The 10194-nt window shown below is 39.3% G+C and overlaps 1 protein-coding gene across 1 annotated transcript; it reads left to right on the forward strand.

The window, feature by feature from the left end:
- Positions 1-1634: 1634 nt before the first annotated feature.
- nkx3-2 (NK3 homeobox 2) lies at positions 1635-4476 on the forward strand. Its single transcript, XM_080416017.1, has 2 exons — positions 1635-2277; positions 3639-4476. Exons 1-2 carry the CDS (start codon positions 1875-1877, stop codon positions 4079-4081), a joined length of 846 nt encoding a protein of 281 aa, XP_080272143.1. The 5' UTR covers positions 1635-1874; the 3' UTR covers positions 4082-4476.
- The last annotated feature ends 5718 nt before the right edge of the window (positions 4477-10194 follow it).

Raw genomic sequence — 10194 nt, forward strand, 5'->3', positions numbered from 1 at the left:
TATCTTCATAAGCGACACGTTGCTCGTAGGTGATTGTTTATAATCAATTACACAAGTATGGATGAAGTCAATATATCCTCAAATTTGATAGTAGTTATAGTCGCAATTATATCTTGTAGGCCTATAATAAACGGCTTGAAGTAGGCTTATTTATGGAAAAGGTTAATCCATGCGCATTCAAGTCATTGCGTATAGTTGGTATATTTAACTGTAAAGAGAAAAACTTCAATTTTAGTTGACTTGTAAATAATGTCCCATGCATGGCATACACATTTACAGAAGATATTGCTTAAAAGAATACATGCACTTGACGTCTTGACCTGTTGATTAAAGTTGTTCTCCTTCAACTTCGGGCAGTTGATGAGTGTTATCAAAGCATGTTTGTTTCTTTTAGTGTAGCCACTGCAAAGATGAAAGAGAGAAGGTGATAAAATGCGTTAAAAGGTCATGAGCTGGATGATCCGCCCTATGAACACTGAATGAGACGCTAAGATGTTGCTGACGTCACCGATTTCCAGAGTATAGGCCTTTTAGTGACATGTTTTCTATTTTCCACAGTAGTGGAAAAAGTTCTCAAATTGTTTACTAAGTAAAGGAATCAATACTACAATGTAGAAGTATTCTGTTACAAGTACAAGTCCGGGATTCAAAATGTAGCCTACTTGAGTAAAAGTACAAAAGTATTGGTATCAAAAGCTTAAAGTAGCCTACCAAAAGTAGAAAGTACTCATTATGCAGAATGTCCCGGCCGTTTCACAAGTTATCATAATGTCTAAAATGTATAAAAATCTTTTGAAAATAGCAGATCTACAAGCTCACAACATGTTGCATCATGACTGGTTGTGAGCTTGTATCGGCTATTTTCAAATAGCCAAAGTTTAAATAGGGCTGAAGTGTTAATGTAGGTTTTGTAATAATAATGTAATAATAATCAAAATCTACAAAGTAACTAGTAACTAAAGTTTTCAAATAATTGTAGTGGAGTAAAAGTAGCTACAATATTTGTCTCTGAGCTGTAGTGATGTTGATAGTGGAGTAGCCTTGAAGTAAAAGTACTGAAAATTGGAAATACTCCAGTAAAGTAAAAGTACCTCAACATTTTACTTAAGTATAGTACTTGAGTAAATGCATACTTACTTCCCACCACTGATTTTCCATATGTGTCCAATATTATTATGCACACCAACAACATTGTGCAAAAGAAAGAAATAACATGTGCCCTTACCTTTTAACCTTGATTGCTCACCATATGATCGCAAACATGCCAATCGCTTAATAAATTGAAGCTTATAATAGTGGTTTGGGCCTATATGCTATAGGGTGATTTGTTGTTAGCCACTGGCAGGCTACTCTGAGCCCAAAATGTTAGCAACGCGAATGCATCACTTTACGCATTATACGCATTAGATACTTGACCGAATTGTTTGGACGATGAAGGGTTAAACTTTAAAAGAAGACTTTATTTATTGTTCTGACATGCCATAGTGGGACGTCGTTTAATAGTGACCAATCACTGCACGGCTTTCCCCTGCTCTTATCCAATGGGAAGGAGAGAGGAGTCCCTGTCAGTCCCAGGTGAGGCTGGATGGTAAGAAGTGGGTGAAAAGCGAAGGGAACGGGAGTGATCGGTGATCCGAGGCTGATGGCAGAGCACTGCATGCGGAGAACAAGCATCGGATTCGGACCTTCCTTGGGATAAAATATGCACAAACCTTCCATCGTTTCTCCTGCAATGAGAGCGCAATGAGACGAGGAGACCAACCGTGGATGAAGACAAGCAGCGCTGCGCGAGGAATAACATGTGGATGAATTGACATTGTTGCTCCGACTGACACTTATTCATATACGAACAAGCTTTTTTTTTGCTTTTGAAAATGGCCGTTCGTAGCAACTCATTGATGCCCTTTTCGATCCAGGCCATTTTGAACAAAAAAGAGGACAGTCGACACTTGCCAGATTTGGATATGATGTGCTTCTCCAAGAGCGCGTGTTGGAAAATATTTGGGGAGATGAATAATAACGCGCCGGAGGACTTTGTTGCCGCTGCGTGTAGTCGGAGCGACGAAGGGGCTTCATGTGAGCCATGCAGCGACCAGAAGAGCTACGACTCAGACTCGGGTCTGAGCGACGACAATGACAGCGACAAGACGATTGCCGTCTGCAAGTCAGAGAAAGACGGAGGAGACCCGGCCTCGGACGTCCTGGAAGAGACGGACCACGAATCCAGCGCGGTCGACAACCCGAAGGGTCTCAGTGACTGTGAGCCCAGTGTTTCGGGTAAGTGAAATACACAGCAACGATGAGCTATTATAGCCTATAGCAGTGGTTTTCAACTCTTTTCATATCAAGGTCCATATTATTTATTCGGCATTTGAGCCACGGATTCACCATTTGATGAAATTTAGCCTCTCAGACCCAAAACTTACAATATTTTGCAATCGTTGGATACGATTTTGTACACAATTCCATGCTGTATTGATGTGGTATGGAGAGACAACAGGCAAAACGTCGATCAAAATAACAATTCTTCTACATTCTCTAATTGTGTAGACTTGTAAATTAAGTAGCCTAATGCAGATCATTTAAACCCTTACGGCAAGTTACGGGTCCATTTGGTTTCATTTTACACTCAAGAGTTAAAGAAGGGTCCATTTGGTTATCATTCAACTCTTCCATCATTTAGCTGGGGACCACCTGGAACCTCCTCAAGGACCACTGATGGTCCCCGGACCACTGGTTGAGAACCACTGGCTTATAGTGTAAATGCCAGTAATTGTCTATTATTGTTTATTATTTGTAGGCCTGTTTGCATATAGCTGTTGGAACGAGACAGCTTCTCGTTTGCTAGCCTAGAGATCATTCGACTGACATTTTACTGTGGATTTTTACGCACGAAAGTATGGTTCATCGTCAGCCTTTTTCTGTTGAATGAGATTGAGAACCACAGTTATTTCACATTTTATTTAATCAAATCAGGTGCATGTTGGGTTTGTTTCCACCGTAGAGTGTTGGCATATATAATGGGGAGGGGGGGGTCCCCAGATGACAGTGAAGTGACAATTTATTTTTATTTTTTAAAGAAAGAAAAGAAAAAAGACCATACTGCATCAAAAGTTATCATCACACCATATATAAAACATGGTCAAACATTGGCCAAATTAAAGTTGTGAAAATTGTGAAAATAGCCGATCTACAAGCCCACAAGACTTGTGAGGCATTGTGAGCTTGTATATCGGCTATTTCACAATATTTATCTGTGGAACCGAGTCAAACTAAATGTAAAGGTCCTTGCACACTGGTGCGTCTTTTCGTTGCGTTTTATTTTTTTTCATTGTTTTTTCAATTTTTTTCATTGTTGTAAAAAAAACGCAACGAAAAGACGCACCAGTGTGCAAGGACCTTAATGCCTCAACTTCCAAGTGCTTATCAGGGTGGGGAGTGGGGACTGGGATGGCAGTTCAAATATATTTGTGGGGGTCCCCAGTTCAAATATGATTATTTTTGGGGGTCCCAAATTCAAAAATGATTATTTTGTGGGGTCACGGCCTGAAAAGGTTGAGGACCACTACTGAAATCTGCCACAGGAAAACACCCCATAGTCTCAACACCTCGTATATCCTTATACCCACTGCTTTCAGATCCCAACAACCTCGATGAAGGCAGTTCATGTGACAAAAGCTCCGATCAACAACCCAAACAGAGGAAAAAGCGCTCCAGAGCCGCCTTCTCCCACGCGCAGGTGTTCGAGCTGGAGCGGCGGTTCAACCATCAGCGGTACCTCTCTGGCCCGGAGCGGGCCGACCTGGCCGCCTCGCTGAAGCTCACGGAGACCCAGGTCAAGATCTGGTTCCAGAACCGCCGGTACAAGACGAAACGGCGTCAGATGGCCGCCGATCTGATGGCGTCCGCCCCGGCGGCCAAAAAAGTGGCAGTGAAGGTTTTGGTCCGGGACGACCAGAGACAGTACAGCCCCGGAGAGCTGCTTCGCCCCCCGCTGCTCTCCCTGCAGCCGTCCTACTATTACCCCTACGCGTACTGCTTACCCGCCTGGACACTCTCCGCTTGTGCCGGGAATCAGTGAGAACTATTTATTTTTTGTATTCCCTGGAAATCAACGCGAATAATGACTAATATGAAGGGAAGGGAGTGGCTGAGTAAACTGACATCAGCTCAATCGGATAAAGGATATAGGTGGGCACTATAGGGACATCTGGGCACCTCGATATAAAATGTTCTATTTTGTCCAAAATGTAAAAAAATATATATATATATTTGAAAAATGGTCTTAATGTAAAGTAAACACGATGTGAACATGCACAGTACATCATTATCAGACTTCATTTTATCTTTCAACTTCTTGTTTATGCCCCAAAATGACTGTAGATATACAGTTTTGTAGCTATTGTAGAAATATTAGACGTTAATTGTCGAATATTTAAGCATGCTCTAACCATGTATACTTATATATATATAAGTATATATAGGCTATATATATATATAGCCTATATATATATAGCCTATATATATATATATATATATATATATATATATATATATATCATATATATATATATATATATATATATATATATATATATTAACATTTTGGACAAAATAGCCAATTTTACATCGAGGTGCCCAGATGTCCCTAGTGCCCACCTATCCTGTTACCGCTCAATCAATGTCACCAAATGAACTGCCTTATGTTTTCTAGAGTGAAAATATCACTTTTGTTGGTATAATAGTGCTGACATCATCAGGCCATTGTTGCAGAATGTTCAGGCCTTCTATTATATGCGTCGTCCTACCTCTGCAATGATTTGGAAATAAGCATATTTCATTGACTTTTCAAATGACTCTGTTACCGTTTCCCCCCCTCTTGCTGTCTTTGTAACGGTGAGTTTTTCAGCACTTTTGAGCACATAGTGTGGGCTTGTACAGTATCTGAGAAGAGAAACCGAAGGTTTGTTGTATTCTCAACCTGAAAACAATATGTGGCAGGAACGGACTGACCAGCGCATTCATATTGAAATGTACCTATTTTCTATTGTGTAAATTGTTTGTTTAGATCGAAACCAAATATTAAAACATATCAGGCATTGCTATAACTTGGATGCCATTCTTGTTTTGAGATTTTATTACAAGGTTTAATACATGCATAGATACATAGGCTACATACATAAATATATGAATATTGATACATACATAGGCTATATACATAAATAGAAACACAGCATACATATAGAATTATAGCATACAGTACATACACACATACATACATGTCATACAGGACATACAGTGTATACACACACACACACACACACACACACACACACACACGCACACACACACACACGCACGCACACACGCACGCACGCATGCACGCACACAGGCAGGCATGCACACACACACGAGTGGAATTAGTGTATAACATCTAACAATCTAACAGCAACAGCAATTTATGTTCTAACTTTTAATACTTTGGTTGAACTCTGAAGGTGTTGAAAGACGGGCCTATGGTGGGCTGACTGGTTTGTCAGTTTACATGATATGGCTAACTCAAATGTACAGACTGCATAATGAAGTCTGCATTACAACAAATCATCTCCGCAGTTTTTTCCCTTTAGCATTCTCGCAATCAATAACAACATCTGGAAGAGTGGCATGTGTTTGATGGGTTAACGACAATTATTCAGAATTTTGCATAGAGGACTATTACGCCGCTAAATTTAGATTTACGTCAGCTCTGTAAATAAAAAAGGATACCCTGGCCTATTCGCCACCTATCAGCAAAATAAACTGATTATATATAAACACCACTGTAGCAAACTGCTCCAGCACTTCCAGGTTAGCCTATACGTTTTATTTTTCTCTCTCAAAATCAGAATTAGGCTGCTATTGTGCTATATATGCGCCTATACAGTAAGCTATATCTTTGCCACAAAGTTGCCACTATGCCAGTCCAGTCAGCGCTTTACATTGAGGCTAAGCTGTCTTGTAGCTATGGCTTCCTTCCCAAACAGGCCTGTCAGACAATGATTAATGACTGTGTATTTCCCGGGCAGGGTGAACTGACAGGGACCTTAGTGGAGTGTGTCAACACAAGGACAGGAGTATCCGAGGGTTAAGAAGGCCTTGTGTCACCGAGGCTAAGTCATGGAGAAAAAAGTTCAGTTCCGCATGCGTTTGCAGACACACTGTCTTGAGTAGGCCTACTGTGCCTCAGCGTATATACAGATTGGTTTACGGTTGTTAAATTCGACTTTTAATCACCTGATTTTCACAACAGAAAAACTTAATGGTAAAGTCGCCTTTTTAGGCCATGACTTGACATGGCAATGAAAACGTTATTACTGAAGAGTTGCATTAACCAAACAGGCTCCGAACCTGCAGGTGCGATCTGCGAGGAATAGGAGCTTACTCGTCTGAGATTTGTTTGACAATTGTCGTGGATGCTCAAAGCTGACCGTCAGCAAACGGTGTCCTCGGTCAACACATGGGCATCGAACGTAAGCGAGCATTGCGCCACTTTGCTGTAGAAGAAACATCCTATAGTATAGCTAGCCATACGTGCCTACTCTGATCGCGACGCTCTCCCATTTGATTGAATACTTTATTAACGGTTTACAAATGGTATAGTGGTACGATTATATTTTAAAGGGATAACACAAAAACCCCTAAGGGCTTGTTTCCAATGCATGCATCTTCGTTAACACAATGGGAAACATTGGCCTATACCCTTACTTTTGAACGGAGACCATGGGCTATTTAGAATCTCAATCTGACTTGCCAGATGCAGGTAGCACACCTAACCCCCCATCCCTTCCCCAAAGGCCACCTCCAGCGACAATGATGCTCTTTATGCGCTGCTTCACTGATGGACATTGAAGACGACGGTCCCACCACGTGCATCATGTTGTTCCTCCTCTCCTCCATGCCTGCATGTACGGAGACATCTGATATATAAATATCCCGGGTGTTTTTCTTTTCAACCTATGATCGTTGAAATGCAAACACCCCCATAGGTGTGCATTAGTCCCATTCCATTGTTGACCCATTCTTTTTTTGTTCGCTTGCGTGGATTTTGTGGGAAATATGGGAAATATGGACAGTGGTTCCCAAACATTTTAGCTCAAGACCCAAAAGAGAAATTAGACGTTTTCCCGGTACCCAAACTGGTGAAAATAGCAGATCTACAAGCTCACAACGCCACATAGATGGTCTATTTTCACTACTTCTAGACATCGTTTAAAAAATATTTTTCATTCATGAAAAATGTTGCAATTTTTGGGATTATTATTTAAAAAAATGTATGTTTTGACATTTACCCGTGACCCATAAAAATGTGTCCGCTACCCACACATGGGTGACTGGTCCCGACCCACTGTTTGGGAAACAGTGGCCTATGATATCTGTTGAGTAGCTATAGGCATATGACGTGAAATCAAGAGTAAGCTTCCTAAAAATTGCAGCTTATTTCAAGAAGTCCTATTCAGAGACCGTATACATCAGACCAACATTCACGCTATAATGCCTTATAACCCATTGGTTCTCAAAGTGGGGTCCGGGGACCCCCAGGGGTTCTTGGGGCGGTACCAGGGGGTTCCCAGCTAAATGTGTTATACCGTCAATTATTTTATCACTTTAACCGTATCATTTTATACTTTGGCAATTAAAAAAATAGCAGCTATATAATAGAGTGTCACTTTGTGCCATATATGATCTGGTAGATCTGCTATTTTAGAAAAATCTTGATATTTTGTGCAAAGCTTTGATCATTTATTTTTGTTTTTTACATTTTTAACTCATCTCTTTGCTTTTGGAGGTCTCAGGCACAAAATATGTTTGAGATGGGGGTCCGTAGCCAACTACATGTCATTTTGGGGGTCCTTGACATGAAAAAGTTTGAGAACCGTATACTTGCGCGTGGAACGATAAGCTTTAGGCCTACTGGAGTATTTCTGATATTATTATGTTTAAAAGAACATCAAAGTAAAATTAAGTTGTATAATATTTTTCCATTATCATCATTTGACAGACGACAGATTTCACGTTCTAAATTCATTTAGATTTTATATATATATTTTTTTACAAACAGTGCCTGTTTTTTTACGATCTGGCGAAGGACAATTTAGCCGAATGCACTTGACACCTGTAATGAGCCATAATCATGGACATTAGCCTACTTTCTTTCTCAAGTTGTTGTTGTAGATCATGTTGCAGACAGTAGGCTATGGCTATTATATGATACAAGATTGGCATTTAATCATACATTTTTGACTTTTTGACTCGTATGACTCGGTAGGTGACTGAATGTAGCCTAGTGTATTAATTTAATTGTTGTTCATTTTGGCCCCAATAGCACAATTATGAAAGAATTATTAGCACCATGACGGTCTTACTCAGTGGTTCTCAACCTGTGGGCCGGGACCCCCAGATCCCAGATCCCCAGATAACAGCGGAGTGAAAATGCATAAGGACCTTTAAGACCTTTTTAATACAAAAAAAGACAATTACTGCATCAAAAGTAATCAACAAACTATACTATAAAAACTGGTCAAATATTGGCCAAATTGTCAAATAAAATATTGAAAATAGCCGATCTACAAGCTCACAACTCCTGGCGTTGTAGATCTGCTATTTTCACAATATATCTGTGGAAGACAGTGGAACTGCTTGTCAGGGGGGGTGGGGGGGTGGGGTAAGGTGACCACCCAAAATGTGATTATTTTGGGTGGTCACGTCACGGCCTGAAAAGGTTGAGAACCACAGCTAACTACATTGATATTGATTATTTGTATGGCTTTTTCAAACAAAGTGGCTATGTTCAGATCACCTGCAAAAGTGAATGAAATTAGAAATGTCAAAGTATAACTCATTCAGTTTCACAAGGCTGAAATGTGGCGTATAGGTATACCTTCATAGGTCCTGAAACGAGCAGTTATTTTTGGGTGATGATATAGGCTACCTGCGTGCTTTATTTATTAATATTTATTAATATTTATTTATTTATTAATATTTATTTAGTAAAAAAAAATATGTGTAGGCCCTACACATATATTTTTATATTGTTAGCTATGAAAAATGCATGGGCCTGTATGGATAATTGCATTTGCTGGCCAGAATTAGAATAACTTTTGTTTTATGCCACAACAAAAACAACAATGCGACAACAAAAAGTGTTGTCGCATGTTGTCGCACGGGCTACAATATATACATTTTGCTGGAGGATGGATATAGGCCTACGTTTTTAAAGGTGTATTTAGATAGTGGAGACAGTTTTTTTTTAAACTCATGTTGCTATAATATCAGTGGTTCTCAAAACATTTTCATGCCAAGGACCACCCAAAATTATATGTATTTGGCCACGGACCCCCCCATCTCAAAATATTTTGTTCCAGGGACCCCCCCTGGAACAAAATATGCACACATTTTCACAATTTCCCAAAAATAGCAGATCTACTAGAGCAGCATATCTGCTGTTTTTGAATGGCCAAAGAAATCAAAAAATGACACAGAGGCTTTCCCGGATTGAATGGGTTAATAATGTGTTCACATATTAAAGTATCTCAAATATAGGCTAGTTAAGTTATGTTAAGTTATATTCCACCACAAATACACGCACCACATCCACAGAAAGTAGTAAAAGAACACATTTACCATACACATTACACACTTACACACAAATAAATAAATATACTCCATATTGGCCTACTACATACAACTTGGAAATTGCATCGTGGGCTATTCTATATACAACCAAAAGTCTTTTTTTAATGTCTGGACGATTGACAATTTAAATATCCTATACCTATTGGTCTAATGACCATATGAGATAAATGAAAACAAAAGGCTGCTCTTATTAAATTAATAGAAATTGGTTTATACTCAATAAAATAATAATGATAATAATAATAATAATAATATAATAATAATAATAAATGATATAATTGGCTTTCAATAAGACTTAGGTGCTATTTAACCAATGCATCAATGAGCCCATGATTGTACGTCATTAATTGTGAAATCAATCAAAAGATTGTATGTCATTGATTCTGAAATCAATCAAAAGCCCTTCCACAGGTTGGGTTTTCATTAAAATGGTTTAGGTTGTTTAATTGATTATATTGCAAATGTATGATCGGCAATTGGTTCAACACAATACAGCATTTGGGCTATTATATTGGCCACGGA

Source organism: Gymnoscopelus braueri (genome assembly GCF_963280865.1).
Source record: "Gymnoscopelus braueri genome assembly, chromosome: 20".
Taxonomy (NCBI): Eukaryota; Metazoa; Chordata; class Actinopteri; order Myctophiformes; family Myctophidae; genus Gymnoscopelus; species Gymnoscopelus braueri.

What these genes read in the sequence shown, in the direction of transcription:
- nkx3-2 (XM_080416017.1), top strand. Translation starts at nt 1,875, where the DNA reads ATGGCCGTTCGTAGCAACTCATTGATGCCCTTTTCGATCCAGGCCATT. An exon ending in CTGTGAGCCCAGTGTTTCGG is followed by an intron (nt 2,278 to 3,638) that starts GTAAGTGAAATA and finishes CACTGCTTTCAG; the next exon opens with ATCCCAACAACCTCGATGAA.